At 45.7% G+C, this 21,125-nt stretch overlaps 1 protein-coding gene across 1 annotated transcript; it reads right to left on the minus strand.

The window, feature by feature from the left end:
- Positions 1–1,356: 1,356 nt before the first annotated feature.
- Positions 1,357–19,267, minus strand: LAG3 (lymphocyte activating 3). The gene is made up of 8 exons (XM_075352215.1): positions 19,202–19,267; positions 16,712–16,841; positions 13,775–13,992; positions 7,220–7,465; positions 6,070–6,324; positions 5,526–5,777; positions 2,890–3,005; positions 1,357–1,648 (listed from the first exon to the last, which is right to left on the minus strand). The coding sequence occupies exons 1-8, from the start codon at positions 19,248–19,250 to the stop codon at positions 1,565–1,567; spliced, it is 1,350 nt and encodes a 449-aa protein (XP_075208330.1). The 5' UTR covers positions 19,251–19,267; the 3' UTR covers positions 1,357–1,564.
- Positions 19,268–21,125: the final 1,858 nt, after the last annotated feature.

The following is a 21,125-nucleotide window of genomic DNA, read 5'->3' on the forward strand; positions in this document are numbered from 1 at the left end:
AAAGCTAGCACTAAATGTGCACTACAGCACTAAAAATTCCAACTGTACTTATAAATTTGAGATTTTTGGCAAAAAAATTGCAATTTCTTGAGCCACCCCGCCACGTCACGGCAAATCTCTATTGGGGCAGTCCTACGCTAAAATATTTTTATCAAATGTGCCAAACGGCCTCACATATGGAATAGTAGAACTGCTCTTAGCAGCACTCACCTGGTCTATTTCAATCCCGTACCCATGACGGAGTCATAGCTATGGGCGGGACAGGTCCAAGCAAATGCTGCATGAAGTAAATAGCCTGTGGACAGGGCCTGATGACTGAATGTGAACAGTCACCAACTGCCAAAATCTAGACAGGTGGAATACATCCCAAATTGGGGTGCATAGCAAGGTGGGGGTCAGCCACTGACCAATTTTTAGTGCTGTAATGCACATTTAGTGCTAGCTTTTTTGTTTTTTCTTTATTGAATTGGTTGGTGGCTGACCCCCACCTTACTATGCACCCCAATTTGGGATGTATTCCACCTGTCTAGATTTTGGCAGTTGGTGACTGTTCACATTCAGTCATCAGGCCCTGTCCACAGGCTATTTACTTCATGCCGCATTTGCTTGGACCTGTCCCGCCCACAGCCATGACTCAGTCATGGGTACGGGATTGAAATAGACCAGGTGAGTGCTGCTAAGAGCAGTTCTACTATTTCATATGTGAGGCCGTATGGCACATTTGATAAAAATATTTTAGCGTAGGACTGCCCTAATAGATATTTGCCGTGACATGGCGGGGTAGCCTAAGAAATTGCAATTTTTTGCCAAAAATTTCAAATTTATAATAAGTACAGTTGGAATGTTTAGTGCTGTAGTGCACATTTAGTGCTGGCTTTTTTGTTTTTTTCAGTATAGAGGAGGTATAGCTGGCATTAAAAGAATAGTCCAGCCAGCATATGAGGGGAGCGAATGTGACTGGCTCCCCGACAGCATGTGATCAAAGGAGACTAACAAGCAGCGCAGCAGGGATTAACTCTTGCTAGCCTGCATGTGAACTACCACTCTGGTGGTCAAAGCACGAGTCTGCCTGCGCTGATGACAGACATCAGAGAAGTTAGCAGGCAGAGAGCCAGTATCTATAGTCTGCACAGATTCTGAAGCTGCCAGTTGGCGATTTTTGTAAAAACCTCCTTATGACATTTTTACTAAATGCTAGAGAAGAAATTAATGTTTTGTAATCAGGATTTAGTTACGGAGAAATTGGCATTTTTCTGTTTTGCACAAGTGGCAACAAGAAACGCACCATATTGGTTGCTTTTCATTAGCGACGCAGAAACTGATCATAAATCTAATCTGATGTTTTTATTGCTCTTTAATAGTAGATAAGAACCATATAATAAAAATAAATTACAAAGATAAATGTAAAAATCTTTTATATACAACATATTGCAGGAATACATTCTCAGCCCGTGTCCTCCACCAGATGTGGGGGACCACCTATGTGACGGTAATCAAACTGAACAAAGGTGGTGGTCGGTGGGACGCGATAAGGTCACGGGGTCCGGGGGCGGGAAGGTTGGTATCATTCTGAGATGGAAAGCTTCTTTGGCAGAGAGACTGTAGAAACTTCTATAGAAGTCAGAGCGGCCAGGTGAGACAGTCGCCTCTGAAAAATGCAAGACAAAAGGTTTAGCGGAGTGAAGATTAATGATGGCCGTAGATGTGGGGCATATACATACAGTACAGACCAAAAGTTTGGACACACCTTCTCATTTAAAGAGTTTTCTTTATTTTCAGGACTCTGAAAATTGTAGATTCACATTCAAGGCATCAAAACTATGTATTAAAACATGTGGAATGAAATACTTAAAAAGTGTGAAACAACTGAAAATATGTCTTATATTCTAGGTTCTTCAAAGTAGCCACCTTTTGCTTTGATTACTGCTTTGCACACTCTTGGCATTCTCTTGATGAGCTTCATGAGGCAGTCACCGGAAATGGTTTTCCAACAGTCTTGAAGGAGTTCCCAGAGATGCTTAGCACTTGTTGGCCCTTTTGCCTTCACTCTGCGGTCCAGCTCACCCCAAACCATCTCGATTCGGTTCAGGACTGGTGACTGTGGAGGCCAGGTCATCTGGCGTAGCACCCCATCACTCGCCTTCTTAGTCATATAGCCCGTACACAGCCTGGAGGTGTGTTTGGGGTCATTGTCCTGTTGAAAAATAAATGATGGTCCAACTAAACGCAAACCGGATGGAATAGCACGCCGCTGCAAGATGCTGTGGTAGCCATGCTGGTTCTGTATGCCTTCAATTTTGAATAAATCTCCAACAGTATCACCAGCAAAGCCCCCCCACACCATCACACCTCCTCCTCCATGCTTCACAGTGGGAACCAGGCTTGTAGAGTCCATCCGTTCACCTTTTCGACAAAGACACGGTGATTGGATCCAAAGATCTCAAATTTGGACTCATCAGACCAAAGCAGAGATTACCACTGGTCTAATGTCAATTCCTTGTGTTCTTTAGCCCAAACAAGTCTCTTCTGCTTGTTGCCTGTCCTTAGCAGTGGTTTCCTAGCAGCTATTTTACCATGAAGGCCTGCTGCACAAAGTCTCCTCTTAACAGTTGTTCTAGAGATGAGAAGGTGTGTCCAAACATTTGGTCTGTAATGTAAATGTGGACTAGATGAGGCTCCCACCAGTGAGAGCTGCATCAATCTGAAGAACAAGGCTCATAAACATGCCGCAGTCAGTGAAGCGGTGGTCGGATGGGGATTACGACCACTTCTTCACAGTCAATATCGTGCCATGGGGTCCCGTTCTGGAGATTACATGCATCTCGTATATTTATGGATACGCTATAGTGTAAGACATGGGGATAGGCCTATAAGCACTTCACTGCTTACCTTGTGATTACGGAAAGATATAAAAGCGATGACTGCCAGGCAGGACACTAATATAAGCATCAGGAGGAGAATGACCTGCCAAGACGTGATCGCACCGACATCTGCAGTATGGGCAGCTGAGAAAGTAAAGAGCAGGAATCAGGAAACATGGATATCGAAACGTAATAGAGAAAATGGAGGAGCAAGTACAAGGAGGTGTCAAGTCAGTGGAAGTGAGGAGGATGTCACAACAAATACAATAAGAAGATGGTGAGATAAGAAGGAAGAGGAGATATAATACAGTCATATGAAAAAGTTTGTGCACCCATATTAATGTTAACCTTTTTTCTTTATAACAATTTGGGTTTTTGCTATTTCAGCTTCATTTATCTAATAACTGATGGACTCAGTAATATTTCTGGATTGAAATGAGGTTTATTGTACTAACAGAAAATGTGCAATCTGCATTTTAACAAAATTTGACCGGTGCAAAAGTATAGGCACCTCAACATAAAAGTGACATTAATATTTTGTAGATCCTCCTTTTGCAATAATCCCAGCCTCTAGTGGCTTCCTGTAGCTTTTCAAGAGTTCCTGGATCCTGGATGAAGGTAGATTTGACCATTTCTGTTTACAAAACAATTCCAGTTCAGTTAAGTTTGATGGTCGCCGAGCATGGACAGCTGCTTCAAATCATCCCACAGATGTTCAATGATATTCAGGTCTGGGGACTGGGATGGCCATTCCAGAACATTGTAATTGTTCCTCTGCATGAATGCCTGAGTAGATTTGGAGCGGTGTTTTGGGTCATTGTCTTGCTGAAATATCCATCCCCTGCGTAACTTCAACTTCGTCACTGATTCTTGCACATTATTGTCAAGAATCTGCTGATACTGAGTTGAATCCATTCGACCCTCAACTTTAACAAGATTCCCGGTGCCGGCATTGGCCACACAGCCCCTAAGCATGATGGAACCTGCACCAAATTTTACTGTGGGCAGCAAGTGCTTTTCTTGGAATGCCGTGTTTTTTTGCCTCCATGCATAACGCCTTTTTGTATGACCAAACAACTCAATCTTTGTTTCATCAGTCCACAGGACCTTCTTCCAAAATGTAACTGGCTTGTCCAAATGTGCTTTTGCATACCTCAGGCGACTCTGTTTGTGGCACGCTTGCAGAAACGGCTTCTTTCGCATCACTCTCCCATACAGCTTTTCTTTGTGCAACGTGCGCTGTATTGTTGACCGATGCACAGTGACACCATCTGCAGCAAGATGACGCTGCAGGTCTTTGGAGGTGGTCTGTGGATTGTCCTTGACTGTTCTCACCATTCTTCTTCTCTGCCTTTCTGATATTTTTCTTGGCCTGCCACTTCTGGGCTTAACAAGAACTGTACCTGTGTTCTTCCATTTCCTTACTATGTTCCTCACAGTGGAAACTGACAGTGTAAATCTCTGAGACAACTTTTTGTATCCTTCCCCTGAACAACTATGTTGAATAATCTTTGTTTTCAGATCATTTGAGAGTTGTTTTGAGGAGCCCATGATGCCACTCTTCATAGGAGATTCAAATAGGAGAACAACTTGCAAGTGGCCACCTTAAATACCTTTTCTCATGATTGGATACACCTGCCTATGAAGGGCAAAGCTCAATGAGGTTACAAAACCAATTTAGTGCTTCAGTAAGTCAGTAAAAAGTAGTTAGGAGTGTTCAAAACAAGAAATTGATAAGGGTGCCCATACTTTTGCACTGGTCAAATTTTGTTTAAATGTTAATTGCACATTTTCTGAAAGTACAATAAACCTCATTTCAATCTAGAAATATTACTGAGTCCATCAGTTATTAGATATATGAAACTGAAATAGCTGTTGCAAAACCCCAAATTGTTATGAAGAAAAAAGGTTAACATTAATAGGGGTGCCCAAACTTTTTCATATGACTGTAATAAGAAGATGGTGAGATAAGAAGGAAGAGGAAATGCAATAAGGGCGAACAAAGTAGGTTAAGAAGATGCAAAGATGGACAGAACCTGAGAGAGAATGGAGGGCGATCAAAGTAGGTTAAGAAGCTACAAAGATGGACAGAACCTGAGAGAGAATGGAGGGCGATCAAAGTAGGTTAAGAAGATACAAAGATGGACAGAACCTGAGAAAGAACAGAGGGTGATCAAAGTAGGTTAAGAAGATACAAAGATGGACAGAACGTGAGAGAGAACAAAGGGCGATCAATGTAGGTTAAGAAGATACAAAGATGGACAGAACCTGGGAGAGAACGGAGGGCGATCAAAGTAGGTTAAGAAGATATACAGATGGACAGAACCTGGGAGAGAATAGAGGGCGATCAAAGTAGGTTAAGAAGATACAAAGATGGACAGAACCTGGGAGAGAACGGAGGGCGATCAAAGTAGGTTAAGAAGATATACAGATGGACAGAACCTGGGAGAGAATGGAGGGCGATCAAAGTAGGTTAAGAAGATACAAAGATGGACAGAACCTGGGAGAGAACGGAGGGCGATCAAAGTAGGTTAAGAAGATATAAAGATGGACAGAACCTGGGAGAGAATGGAGAGAGATCAAAGTAGGTTAAGAAGATGGTGGACAGCCCCAGAGGAGTAGGGACCATGAAGGTAACAGTATCAGTAATAGTCATCAATTTACCGTGCACATAGACCCAATGCTCCACTTCTCCTAATAATCTCTCAACGTCATAAACTGAGCAGGTCCAAGCCCCTGCATCCTCTGTCTGCACGTCCCACAGATCGACTAAGTCTCCTTCAATGACTTTTCTCTGTCCTTCTGGAAGAGATGGGCCTGTCCAGTGAAAGCGCTCCTTCCCAGTTGAACCATTGACGTTGCACAGGAGACGTAGGTGGGAACCTTCTTTGGTGAACGCAGAATCGGTGGGTGACACTGAGGACCAAAAAGACTAGTCTCATGTATACAAGAAAGAAAACGCAAGGAGCGAAAACATTAACGTGACCCTGTCTCATGGAGTGTGTACGTTACAGAGAAGGAGGAGTTGAGCTGATTGATTTTGACCTCTGCTGAGTTTAGGAGTCCAGGAGAACCATCTGCTGGACTCTTAATCTCATACTGAGTCTTTTCCCTCAAACGTATATGTCAATTTGCTCAGATCCTCTATATTATCAGACAGAATTGGACTTGGACTAAATGGTAAAAATTATTAGAGTCCGCCACTGACCTTGGATTACCCTCAGCTCGATCCGTCTGGTCAGTCTTTGGCTTTTGTAGGTGGTGTCACATCGGAACGTTCCCGCATCTTCTGGTCTCACAGGATTTAGTATGAGCGCTTGTTTGTTGTCTTGAAATATTTTTTTCTCTTTGCTCCAATGATAACTCAGTTGTTGTTCCGTGGGCAAATGTGAGATGTTACAAGGAAGCTCAACGGAGGAACCCACGCCAGTGTAGACCAAGATAGGATCCGGACTGGTGATACCTGAAGAAGACAACAAATTGGTCAATGGGTTTCTCTGGACCCACCCCCCAGTGGTAAATAATTGAGGCATAATTTCAGCTCCAAATGAGATTGTCTTCTGCTAGCCCTTGGTGCCCAATATTGTTCCAAGGTCTTGACCAACTAAAGGGAGCTCTGATAGACTATATATGACCCTACAGACAGAATCAGTCAAGGCAAGGTTTTCTCCCAGAGATCAGAAAGCCATTCATGCACAAACAATATGTTACCAATGGTGGGAAAACCTGTCAAGAACCTAAGTAAGGTGCCCTAATAATTTACTTGGACTTATAGGGTGTCACGATTCCTCTTTGCAGAGCATGTTGCCTTTGGAGATGCTATGCTTTGTTTTCCTGAGTTACTGAGCTACCGGTTTGATTGACAGCACTGGATTCTATGTTGATGCTGATTATTCAGGTGTTCCACCTCCCTGATCAGTGCTCAGGCTTTTTTTACTGAGCTTGCTTACCCAGAACCTCGCCAGTTGTATTCTCTGGTTCTGCAGTTGTGCTGTTGGCTTGTGTCTTTGCTAGTGTTCTGATCGTTGTTCTCTAATCCGGACTGTTATTTGACTCCTCTCTGCCCACTCCCTGTTCTTGTCGTGACCTCTGCCTTTTTGACCTCGAACCGTTACCTGACCAGATCTCTGCTTTCTCCATGAACATTTACGTGCTCTCCTGGATTTCTGACCCTCGGATATTGACCTGACTATACCTCTGTTTTCTCCTTGTGTTCATACGTTTCCTCCTGTTAACAGACCCCGGCTTTCCTGACTACTGTTCCACCCATACTTCACGTAAGTAGTGGCTAGCGTCACATAGGGGACTTAAAATGATCATAAATGAGATTGATGTCAGATACTTTGATGATGACTCACCAACCACCAAAAGGGTCACACTGGATCGTGCACCGTCCACCTCACAGCTCCACTTGCCATGGTCTTCTTGAGTAAGACGATGGAAATACAAGCTACTCCCATTCTTTGATATTCTGCTGGATGGATGGACAAGGATTCCATGATGAAACCAATGGACGGAGATGGAAGAACCACTGGGATTGATGATTTTGCACGTCAGGGTAACCGAGTTGTTCTCAGGTACAGAACCATCAGGGGACTGGATCACTGCGAGGGATTGTAAGGTAAATAGACCACATTCAGACTAGACATTACAGAAGAGTGTGCACTTTATAGCAACTGCAATGAACAGTAGTCAACTGACCGAGAAAGGTCAATAGATTGATAGGAAGTGATGGAGTGCAATCTCTCTCCACACCTGTATATAAAGCCGTATGTAGAGTTACTATCCTGCTTTATCTAAGCCTCCAGTAATAAAACTATTACCCCCTGTCCTCTAATAATAATGAGACAACTCTGCTCATTCCACCCCAATCTGTACGGCAAAGCTGACAAGTGTTTCTGCAGAAAATGGAAGGGTGAATAGCTAAATACACAGACAAAAAAGTGACTTGTTAGTTCTAACACCCAAGGCAATAAGTCAATTCACAATACCACTGCTTTTACTGGAAAGAATCCCTTCCTATATGAAACATAAAACATCTTATACCCCCTGCACAAGAATCAAGTAAAGTAAAGTATATTATATTACACTGACCCTGGGTATAGTTAGACCTCCCGGTAAGACCACCTACCTACATCTTTTTTCAAAACTAACTTTTTAGTCAAGTGACAGAGAAAGATCAATAGACTGATAATCTCTTCATGAAGTGATGGAGTACAATCTCTCTCCAGACCTGTATACAGGGTCGTATATATAGAGTTACTATCCTGCCTTATCTAAGCCTCCAGCAACAAAACCATTACCCCCTGTCCTCTAATAATAATGAGACGACTCTGCTCATCCCACCCCAATCTATATGGCAAAGCTGACAAGTGTTTCTGCAGAAAATGGAAATCTGAATAGCTAAATACACAGACAGATTATCCCCCTGTCCTGTTATAATAATGAGATGGCTCTGCTTATTCCACCCCTATCTATATGGCAAAGCTGACAAGTGTTTCTGCAGAAAATGGAAATCTGAATAGCTAAATACACAGACAGATTATCCCCCTGTCCTGTTATAATAATGAGACAGCTCTGCTCATTCCACCCCTATCTATATGGCAAAGCTGACAAGTGTTCTGCTGAAAATAGAAATCTGAATAGCTAAATACACAGGCAGACAGATTATCCCCCTGCCCTCTTATAATAATGAGACAGCTCTGCTCATTCCACTCCGATCTATATGGCAAAGCTGACAACTGTTTCTGCTGAAAATAGAAATCTGAATAGCTAAATACACAGACAGACAGATTATCCCCCTGCCCTCTTATAATAATGAGACAGCTCTGCTCATTCCACTCCGATCTATATGGCAAAGCTGACAACTGTTTCTGCTGAAAATAGAAATCTCAATAGCTAAATACACAGACAGACCGATTATTCCCCTGCCCTCTTATAATAATGAGACAGCTCTGCTCATTCCACTCCGATCTATATGGTAAAGCTGACAAGTGTTCTGCTGAAAATAGAAATCTAAATAGCTAAATACACAGACAGATTATCCCCCTGCCCTCTTATAATAATGAGATGGCTCTGCTCATCCGCCTTGATCTACATGGCAAAGCTGACAAGTGTTCTGCTGAAAATAGAAATCTGAATAGCTAAATACACAGACTAAAAATGTGACTGGTTTGTGCCAGCACCCAAGGTATTAGGTCAGTTCACAATTCTACTGCTTTTACTGGAAAGAATCCCTTCCTATATGAAAGATAAAACATCTTATACCCCCTGCACAAGAATCAAGTACCGTACATTATATTACACTGACCCTGGGTATATTTAGACCTCCCGATAAGACCACCTACCTACAAAGGCATCTTTTTTTCCAAACTGTAACTTTCTAAACTTTTCTCTCCCACTCTACAGAATCTGACTTTTTGTCTTTTCTTCCTTGGCCTTTATCTCATTGTTCCCCTCATTTCTTTTCGTCCGCCTTCAGTCTTATTACTAATGGTTTATATTTAATATTATGACCTAAAGGAAACTGATACCGACGGGGACCCTCACACTTGATGTGTCACCGGTTTCCTGAATCCCCTCCGTGTGCGTCACCGAAGCCCCCTATACACAGAAGATAATAACAGGATGTGGCTGGGCGAGGGGCACCGCTGTGATACATCTGCCGAGGAGACTGATCTACTTTGTGCCCACATTGTCGCAGTGTATCCCATGGTGATATACAATGAAGACGCGGGGACGCCTCACTATTTCCACCGCTCCCCGTTTTCCCCGCACTAATTTCAGTTTTGCCCGTATAATCTCTCTGCTCAGTACCGATACGTCCCACAGCATCGCTCTGCTGCCTACAGACTACTGCAAACCCAGATTACAGATTGGAATTATGTAGCTGTTCATATCAGAGATTACAATAGAAATTTGCACACAAAAAAAATCCGGCGCCCACATTCAATCTCAGCCGTACAATGCTGAGCGTGTTGGCCATTTTCCTTATAAAATAATTCTGCAAATAATTACCAGGCTACAAAAAGCTAAAAATGTCCCCATTATAGTCATCAAATGTAAAAATCCAACCTAACATTAATTTTTTTTTTTTATCCATTTCTTATTTTTCATGTTTTCACTACTGGAAACCATCAACAAGCAGGTTGCCTGCTGTATGTAATTTTTTTTTATAATTTTTATGATTTTATACTTTAAATAGTACAAGCAAATCTAAAACAAAACAACTTTGTAATATATCTTATCAAAGAAATCTGCTTCTTTCTCCCCTTATGAGCCCTTTCTCCATCTCACCTGCCTCCTAAACTCATTCACTGGAAAAAAAAACACACACAAAAAAAAAATGAAATTCGACTTGGGCAAAGCAAAATGGACTGCCAGCTCACTGAGGAATCAGATTACAGCTGCAGATTAAAGTATATGTAGATGGGAGGGGGAGAAGAAGGAACAAACAAGAAAAGAGACAGAAAATTATTGTTTTCTAGTAAGTGTTTGATCTCACTCCAGGGCTGGAATGATAGCTACACTGCTCAGTACTGCTGTTCAATGTTGTCCATGTTGCTGCTGTCCTATAGTAAGCACTTTATCTTACCCAGTGCTAGATTCACAGCTACACTGCTCAGTACTATTGTCCTTCATGCTGGTGCTCCTTTCTAGTATGTGTTTCATCTCACCCCAGGGCTAGATGCAGAACTATACTGCTCAGTACCGCTGTATGCTGTCTTCCATGTTTCTGCAGTGTTCCACTAAGTGTTTTCACTTACCCAGAGCTAGATTCACAGCTACACTGCTCAGTACTGCTATATGCTGTCCACCATGCTGCTGCTCCCTTATTGTAAGTGTTTTATCTCATCCCAGAGCTAGATTCACAGCTACACTGCTCAGTACTGCTGTATGCTGTCCACCATTCTGCTGCTCCCTTATTGTAAGTGTTTTATCTCATCCCAGAGCTAGATTCACAGCTACACTGCTCAGTACTGCTATATGCTGTCCACCATGCTGCTGCTCCCTTATTGTAAGTGTTTTATGTCATCCCAGAGCTAGATTCACAGCTACACTGCTCAGTACTGCTGTACAATGTCCTCCATGTTTCTGTTGCACTCTAGTAAGCGTTTTATCTTGCCCAGTGCTAAATTCAAAGCTACACTATTCAGTATTGCTGTACACTGTCCTCCATAATGCTGCTCCCTTATAGTGTTTTATCTCATCCCAGAGCTAGATTCACAGGTACACTGCTCAGTACTGCTGTATAATGTCCTCCATGATTCTGTTGCATTCTAGTAAGTATTTTATCTTACCCAGTGCTGGATTCACAGCTACAGTGCTCAAAAATGCTGTTTGCTGTTCTCCATGCTGCTGCTCCTTTCTAGTAAGTGTTTTATCTCACACTAGAGCTTAGATTCATAACTACACTGGTTAGTACTGCTGTGTAATGTCCTAAATATATTGCTACTGCCATATAGTAAGCAATTTATCTCCCCCTGTGCTAGATTCAAAGCTATACTATTCAATATTGCTGTACACTGTCCTCCTTGCTGCTGTTCCTTTCCAGAAAGTGTTTTATTTCACCCCAGAGCTATTTTCACAGCTACACTGCTCAATAATGCTGTACAATGTCCTCCATGTTTCTGTTCTATTCTAGTAAGTGTTTTCTGTTACCCAGAGCTGGATTCACAGCTACACTGCTCAGTACTGCTGTATAATGTCCTCTATGTTTCTGATGTGTTCCAGTAAGTGTTTTCTGTTACCCAGTGATAGATTCACAGCTACACTGCTCAGTACTGGTGTCTGCTGTCCTCCATGCTGCTGTTCCCTTAAAGTAAGTGTTTTATCTCACTCCAGAGCTGGATTCACAGCTACACTGCTTAGTACTGCTGTGCAATGTCCTAAATGTTAGTGCTGCCATATAGTAAGCAATTGATCTTACCCAGTGCCAGAGTCACAGCTACACTGCGCAGTACTGCTGTATAATGTCCTCCATGTTCCTGCTGTGTTGTAGTAAGTGTTTTATCTTATCCAGTGATACAGTCACAGCTACACTGCTCAATACTGCTGCATAATGTCCTCCGTATTTCTGCTGTTTTACTTTACCCAGTGTTAGTGTCACAGCTACATTGCTTAGCTCTGCTGTGCACTGTCCTCCATGTTGCTGCTGCCTTCTAGTAAGTGTTTTATCACACCTCAAAGACAGATTCACAGCTAGCCTGCTCAGTACTGTTGTACACTGTCCTTTATGCTACTTCTGCGTTCTAGTAAATGTTTTATCTGAGCCACTGCTAGATTTACAGTTGCACTGCTCAGTACTGCTTTACACTGTCCTCCAATCTGCTGCTCATTTCTAGTAAGGGTTTTATCTCACCCCTGAGCTGGATTGACAGCTACACTGCTGTATACAGCTGTATAATGTCCTCCAAGCTTCTGTTGCTTTTTGAACCTGTTCTACACAGACAGGAGAGCAGGAATCCCTTGCGTCTGTGTGCTGTGAATGGCAGACATCATAGCAGCTAATCTCAACTCACCAGCTCAGAGACAACTGAAAAAGTAGATAGAGATAGAGGCTGCGGAGGGTAAACTGATGAAAAATAAAGGCTACATGTCATATAATGGACAGAAAGCAGCTTTTTCATCATGACAGGTATACTTGAGCATCCAAAAATTGACCGTACTACAGCTCTAGGTGAGAGCTTAGTCCACGGGTGCAATTTCTGTCCGTGTTTGAAAGGTGCAATGAATCCTGACTACCATCCAGTGTCACTGCCATCCGCTACCACTCCAAGAAATGTCAAAAATTTAATGAGGCGCGGTTATCTGATGTAGGAACGTGAGACGCACTTTACCAAGCGCACATTTCATTACTGGTGAACTTTCCTTATCTGGAATTCCGAGTAGAAATACAAAAAAAAAATCCTTTTTTAATGTTTTATCAAATTCTTTAAAAATAATGTCAAATTGAGTCTCAAAGTGAAAACAGAGAACATTGGAATGGAATAATATGATATTTTTTAGACTACTTATTATCTGATATATAAAGCTGAGTTTATATGTGTGTGTGTGTGTGTGTGTGTGTGTGTGTGTTTGTGTGTGTGTGTGTCCGCTAAAGGAATCCACACCGTCGCATGTACAATCACGAAATTTTGCACAGACACCTCATGTGACCCAGGGAATGTCATAGACTATGTTTTGATGGGAAAATGTAACCCCGCGCTTTACAGTTACTCTCCAAAAAACCTTCCTCCATTAAAGTGAATGGAGCCTGGAACTACAGGTCATTAATAGCAATTGTGATTGGTTGCGATAGGAACAAAGGACATTGTTAGTATAAGTAGATTAGGTGGGAGGTAATATGATGTCGATGGGGAGAAGGATAGAGAAACAGACAGAGACAGACAGGGAAAGAGACAGACGGGGAAAGAGATAGACACAGACAAAGGCAGACAGGGAAAGAGACAGATAGCAAAAGACACAGACAAAGACAGACAGTGAAAGGGAAAGGGATGGGGAGACAGGCCGGGGAAAGACACAGGCCGGGGAAAGACACAGGCCGGGGAAAGACACAGGCCGGGGAAAGACACAGGCCGGGGAAAGACAAAGGCCGGGGAAAGAGACAGACAGATACAGAGATAGAGAGACAGACAGAGACAGACAGACAGAGACACAGAGATAGAGTCAGATAGACTGATACAGAGACAGATAGAGAGATAGCAACAGACAGAAAGAGACAGACACAGGCAGACAAGGAAAGACACAGACAGAGAGACACAGAGACACAGAGACAGCGACACACAGACAGAGACTGGGAGAGAGACAGAGAGACAGTTACTTTCCCGGGCAACACCGGGTACTACAGCTAGTAGTTTATAAAAACTGAAAATAAAACATATTAACCCACTGAAAAGTATAGAAGTTTGCACCTTTTATGGTCCTCAGAGATACTTCACATCTCTTCTTTCTCTGTCCGTGTCTGACCTCCGCAGTGTAATTTCCCGCATCCTTTTCCTTCAAATCCTTCAGATGTAATGAAAAAATTCCTTGATGGATCGAAGATGTTGGGACCGAGGCACGAGACATGAACGGGAGGCCCCTGAAAGTCACCCCATTAGGGAGCAACCTGAGCACCGGCCTTGGAGTCCTGGAATAATGAGAGGAGAAGACTGAGACGCGGCACGAGATGTAAGAGGATGGGAGAGGTTGTGGACAGAGAGAGAAAGGATAGGAGTTGAGGGGAAAAGGTTTTTCAGTTGGTGGAAGGGGAATAAGCTGCTGCCTGGCTGTGACGGTGTGATATTGTGGGTTGTATATCATTTTGTGTAGGTTTGTATTTTAGGAGCGGTGCTCTGTCCAATCTATGTATTATTTGTCCTGTCTGCAGGTTTATAACCCCCTGCAGTGCTTCTGTCCCTAGGTGTGGGGGAGGGGGGGCCTGGAATCCACCTAACCTCACTGTTTACCTGGGGGATTATTCAGTTTGGCTGGGAAGGACAAGACACAAGCAGGAAGGTTCATCCTCTGGGGGAGAAGCTGCAGCTACAGGCAGCACCCCAGAGAGCTGGGAAGTTGAGAAACCCTGAAGGACAAGACACAAGCAGGAAGATTCATCCTCTGGAGGAGAAGCTGCAGCTACAGGCAGCACCCCAGAGAGCTGGGAAGTTGAGAAACCCTGAAGGACAAGACACAAGCAGGAAGATTCATCCTCTGGAGGAGAAGCTGCAGCTACAGGCAGCACCCCAGAGAGCTGGGAAGTTGAGAAACCCTGAAGGACAAGACACAAGCGGGAAGATTCATCTTCTGGGGGAGAAGCTGCAGCTACAGGAAGCACCCCAGAGAGCTGGGGAGTTGAGAAACCCCGATTTCCCTGGAAAAGGACTGCTGGAGGATTGTGACTGATCCCCGGGACATTTATCCCATTATTAGACTACTTTACCCTCTGTGTGGTGGATTATTTGAAAGACCTTCTGACTTGCTTGGAATAAATGTTCTTTGGATTGTTCAAATCATTTCTCGCTCTGTTGATTGTGTGATATGGGAGAAGGACCCCGTGACACTGGTGTTAATGGCGGCAACTTATTTTTCCCTGCAACAAAGGATCAGGCATGTTAAAATCCAACATGCCCAATCCTTATTTTGCTTGAGATCTTCCATTGGAGAACGGATGGGGGTCTCCTCTGTACATTAGATGATTCAATCATTCACACCAAAATACAATGTGCATCTGACTCATAAGTGGCATCAGTTGTGTATATATCTAGTCACGTCACCCGACTCTCGATAGCAGATGCCTGCAGAAACTAGGATTAGGCATATCGACTTTAACATGCCCAATCCTTCTTTCAATCAATAGTTGTCATTGAACAACAGACAAGAGGCTGCTATACATCAACATAACATGTATCTTATGGAAATCTATTTCAGTGGGATCAGCTTCTTATATAGTGAAATAACTTGTTTATTTTTTTTTGCACTAGGAAAGGACTGGGCATGTAAAAATGCAACATGCCCAATCCTTATTTTGCTTGTGATCTTCCAGTGGCAAACAGATGAGAGCACTAGCAGACACAGAAAGAAAAGGGCCCCTGTGCAAGAAGAGTATACGGGGCCCTGGTTGCACCAATGATATGTCTGCCTCTGGAAGAGAGTCTCCTATTAGATGATCCAATCATTCCCACCAAAATATAATGTGCATCTGACTTGGTAGTGGCCTCAATTGGGTATATATCAGACATCTAATGTATAGAAGTCACTCAACTCTCCGATAGAAGATGCCTGCAGAAACTAGGATTAGGCATATCGACTTTAACATGCCCAATCCTTCTTTCAATCAATAGTAGAGGCTGCTATGCACCAACATAACATGTATCTTATGGAAATCTATTTCAGTGGGACCAGCCTCTATATAGTGAAATAACTGCTTATTTTTTTGCAATAACAAAGAACTGGGCATGTAAAAATGCAACATGCCCAATCCTTATTTTGCTTGGGATCTTCCCCTGGAGAACGGATGAGAGCACTAGCAGACACAGACAGAAAAGGACCCCTGTGCAAGAAGAGTGTATGGGGCCCCTGTTGCACCAATGATATGTCTGCCTCTGGATGAGAGTCTCCTCTTAGATTATCCAACCATTCCCACCTAATTATACTGTGCATCTGACTCATAAGTGGCATCAATTTTGTATATCTCAGCCATCTAGTCAGGACACTGTGTATATATCAGCCAGCTAATGTATAGAAGTCACCCAACTCTATGATAGCAGATGCCTGCAGAAACTAGGATTAGGCATATCGACTTTAACATGCCCAATCCTTCTTTCAATCAATAGTTGTCATTGAACAACAGACAAGAGGCTGCTATGCACCAACATAATGTGTATCTTATGGAAATCTATTTTAGGGGGATCAGCTTCTTATTTAGTAAAACAACTTGCAATAGTAAAGGACTGGGCATGTAAAAAAAGCAACATGCCTAATCCTTGCATATTCACAGATCTGCTCTTGGGCTGGCTTTAGGGTAAAGGATCAACTATAGAACCAGGACAAGGAGGGATAAGACAGCAGGGAAGATATAGAGAGTGAAGATGGAAGAGTATGGTTGCATTAAGATAAGAAGTGGAGCTAAACTGGGAGACTAACACCCATGTGATGGGATTGTGCCCCCCATTCATATTAGCATTGGGCTCAACCATCAGTGTATGGATTTTCGTTGGAACAAGAGGGAAATCCAGACACCTCGGAAGACGTCTTATCTCTATATTAAAAACAAAAGGATTGGGCATATTGATTACAACATGTCCAAGCCTTTTTTCCCCTGACTTCTTCCATCAGGTATGGCTGCGGGCAGTGTATAATATCATTACCCGTCGTTCCTCTGCCAGCGCACATAGCTCGCTGGGTTTGTATCCGGACGTCTGACCTTCCACAAACCGTTCATGTCACATGGAAGAATGACGCGGCCCCCGAGGACACCGGTGACGAGCACAGCAGACGCTGCAGAGGGAGAGATACAAGGATGGGTCATCATATGCGGCATCATGGACAGACACATCACACCGCCATCATGCACTTTACTACCGTTACTGTATATGCAGCGTTCTGGACTACGAGGACCAGGGAAAACCAGCGATTGGTGGGAACCAGGACAGTGACAGCGGAGGGGGAGACAGATGAGGGTGAATGTGCACCCGAAAAATATTTGCTGCAGATATTTCTCTTACAAATACTGAAGTGTTTGCAGGAAAAAAATGTAACATAAAATCTGCGCTTTTGTTGTGTTTTTGCTGCTTTTTTTTCTCCTTGATCATTAGAATAGTTGAAAAATGCTGAAAGGGTTAATATGCCGCAGATATGAACCTGCTTCACGTCTGCAAAAAAAAAAATAAGCAGCGTGTGCACGACATACCGGAATATCATCCACTCGGTGCTACAAGAAAGCCAGGATTTGTGATAAAAATGCGCAGGAAAAACGTGAGAAAAACGCAGCAAATACTTAACGAGTGCACAAAACCGCAGCGCTATTGAGGTGCATTATTGTACCCAAAAATCCCTTAGAAAAGGCAAAATTATTGTTTGTGGCACAGAATAATGCACAGTGTATTGCACAGTATCAGCGGTGGATACATAGTATACCAGACAGAATGAGTGGTGGATACATAGTATACTGCACAGTATCAGCAGTGGATACATAGTATATTGCACAGTATGAGTGGTGGATACATATTATACTGCACAGTATCAGCACTGGACACAGTATACTGCACAGTATCAGCGGTGGATACATAGTATACTGCACAGTATAAGCGGTGGACACAGTATACTGCACAGTATAAGCGGTGGACACAGTATACTGCACAGTATCAGCGGTGGACAGACTATACTGCACAGTATAAGCGGAGGACACAGTATACTGCACAGTATAAGCGGAGGACACAGTATACTGCACAGTATAAGCGGAGGACACAGTATACTGCACAATATAAGCGGAGGACACATTATATTGCACAGTATCAGCGGTGGACACAGTATACTGCACAGTATCAGCGGTGGACACAGTATACTGCACAGTATCAGCACTGGACACAGTATACTGCACAGTATCAGCGGTGGACAGACTATACTGCACAGTATAAGCGGAGGACACAGTATACTGCACAGTATAAGCGGAGGACACAGTATACTGCACAGTATAAGCGGAGGACACAGTATACTGCACAATATAAGCGGAGGACACATTATATTGCACAGTATCAGCGGTGGACACAGTATACTGCACAGTATAAGCGGAGGACACAGTATACTGCACAGTATAAGCGGAGGACACAGTATACTGCCAGTATAAGCGGAGGACACAGTATACTGCACGGTATCAGTGGTGGACACAGTATACTGCCCGGTATAAGCGGAGGACACAGTATACTGCACAGTATAAGCGGAGGACACAGTATACTGCACAGTATCAGCGGTGGACACAGTATACTGCACAGTATAAGCGGTGGACACAGTATACTGCACAGTATAAGCGGAGGACACAGTATACTGCACAGTATAAGCGGTGGACACAGTATACTGCACAGTATAAGCGGAGGACACAGTATACTGCACAGTATAAGCGGAGGACACAGTATACTGCACAGTATCAGCGGTGGACACAGTATACTGCACAGTATAAGCGGTGGACACAGTATACTGCACAGTATAAGCGGAGGACACAGTATACTGCACAGTATAAGCGGAGGACACAGTATACTGCACAGTATAAGCAGAGGACACAGTATACTGCACAGTATCAGCGGTGGACACAGTATACTGCACAGTATAAGCGGAGGACACAGTATACTGCACAGTATAAGCGGAGGACACAGTATACTGCACAGTATCAGCGGTGGACACAGTATACTGCACGGTATCAGTGGTGGACACAGTATACTGCACAGTATAAGCGGAGGACACAGTATACTGCACAGTATAAGCGGAGGACACAGTATACTGCACAATATAAGCGGAAGACACATTATATTGCACAGTATCAGCGGTGGACACAGTATACTGCACGGTATCAGCGGTTGACACAGTATACTGCACAGTATAAGCGGAGGACACAGTATACTGCACAGTATAAGCGGTGGACACAGTATACTGCACAGTATAAGCGGAGGACACAGTATACTGCACGGTATCAGCGGTGGACACAGTATACTACACGGTATAAGCGGAGGACACAGTATACTGCACGGTATCAGTGGTGGACACAGTATACTGCACGGTATAAGCGGAGGACACAGTATACTGCACGGTATCAGCGGTGGACACAGTATACTGCACGGTATCAGCGGTGGACGCCCCTCTCTTACCTGGTATTATGGTGGCGAGCAGTAGGAGGCAGATGGGTCTGGTATCCATCTCTGAGTGCCAGGTGCCGTCTGTCTCCCCTTATATATGTATGTCACACGTCACTGACACTTTGTGCTGACTGTCTTCCCGCCTGTCAGTACAGGCAGCTGAGAAGTGACATCTCTGAGAGACACTGGAAAATGTACATCGAGCTCTCGCTCTCTGCGTGCCGTCTCTGACTGTCTCTGTCACTGGAAAATGTGAGACTGCTGTTTACTAGAGAGAAAGAAGAGTGCGGCCGAGAGGAGAAGTCAGTCACCCACCATACACAGGAGGCCAGGGGCCGGCACCCACCATACACAGGAGGCCAGGGGCCGGCACCCACCATACACAGGAGGCCAGGGGCCGGCACCCACCCTACACAGGAGGCCAGGGGCCGGCACCCACCCTACACAGGAGGCCAGGGGCCGGCACCCACCATACACAGGAGGCCAGGGGCCGGCACCCACCATACACAGGAGGCCAGGGGCCGACACCCACCCTACACAGGAGGCCAGGGGCCGACACCCACCCTACACAGGAGGCCAGGGGCCGGCACCCACCCTACACAGGAGGCCAGGGGCCGGCACCCACCCTACACAGGAGGCCAGGGGCCGGCACCCACCCTCCACAGGAGGCCAGGGGCCGGCACCCACCCTCCACAGGAGGCCAGGGGCCGGCACCCACCCTACACAGGAGGCCAGGGGCCGGCACCCACCCTCCACAGGAGGCCAGGGGCCGGCACCCACCCTCCACAGGAGGCCAGGGGCCGGCACCCACCCTCCACAGGAGGCCAGGGGCCGGCACCCACCCTACACAGGAGGCCAGGGGTCGGCACCCACCCTACACAGGAGGCCAGGGGCCGGCACCCACCCTACACAGGAGGCCAGGGGCCGGCACCCACCCTACACAGGAGGCCAGGGGCCGGCACCCACCCTACACAGGAGGCCAGGGGCCGGCACCCACCCTCCACAGGAGGCCAGGGGTCGGCACCCACCCTCCACAGGAGACCAGGGGCCGGCACCCACCCTACACAGGAGGCCAGGGGCCAACACCCACCCTACACAGGAGGCCAGGGGCCGGCACCCACCCTACCCAGGAGGCCAGGGGCCGGCACCCACCCTACACAGGAATCCAGGGGCTGGCACCCACCATACACAGGAGGCCAGGGGCCGGCACCCACCATACACAGGAGGCCAGTGGACGGCACCCACCATACACAGGAGGCCAGTGGACAACACCCACCCTACACAGGAGGCCAGTGGACGGCACCCACCCTACACAGGAGGCCAGTGGACAACACCCACCCTACAGAGGAGGCCAGGGGCCGGCACCCACCCTACACAGGAGGCCAGGGGCCGGTAGCCACCCTCCACAGGAGGCCAGGGGCCGGCACCCACCCTCCACAGGAGGCCAGGGGCCGGCACCCACCCCTACACAGGAGGCCAGGGGTCAGCACCCACCCTACACAGGAGGCCAGGGGCCGGCACCCACCCTACACAGGAGGCCAGGGGCCGGCACCCACCCTACACAGGAGGCCAGGGGCCGGCACCCACCCTACACAGGAGGCCAGGGGCCGGCACCCACCCTACACAGGAGGCCAGGGGTCGGCACCCACCCTCCACAGGAGACCAGGGGCCGGCACCCACCCTACACAGGAGGCCAGGGGCCAACACCCACCCTACACAGGAGGCCAGGGGCCGGCACCCACCCTACCCAGGAGGCCAGGGGCCGGCACCCACCCTACACAGGAATCCAGGGGCTGGCACCCACCATACACAGGAGGCCAGGGGCCGGCACCCACCATACACAGGAGGCCAGTGGACGGCACCCACCATACACAGGAGGCCAGTGGACAACACCCACCCTACACAGGAGGCCAGTGGACGGCACCCACCCTACACA

The sequence above is a fragment of the Anomaloglossus baeobatrachus genome, chromosome 5, assembly GCF_048569485.1.
Source record: "Anomaloglossus baeobatrachus isolate aAnoBae1 chromosome 5, aAnoBae1.hap1, whole genome shotgun sequence".
In the NCBI taxonomy this organism is placed as follows: Eukaryota; Metazoa; Chordata; class Amphibia; order Anura; family Aromobatidae; genus Anomaloglossus; species Anomaloglossus baeobatrachus.

Excerpts from the sequence above, each read along its gene's own strand:
- LAG3 (XM_075352215.1), bottom strand. The coding sequence starts at position 19,250 with ATGGATACCAGACCCATCTGCCTCCTACTGCTCGCCACCATAATACCA. Across the intron at positions 7,466-13,774 it reads ATCTCTGAGGACCATAAAAG|TGATCCAGTCCCCTGATGGT; the intron begins GTGCAAACTTCT and ends AATCCCTCGCAG. Across the intron at positions 6,325-7,219 it reads TGTGACCCTTTTGGTGGTTG|GTATCACCAGTCCGGATCCT; the intron begins GTGAGTCATCAT and ends TGTCTTCTTCAG.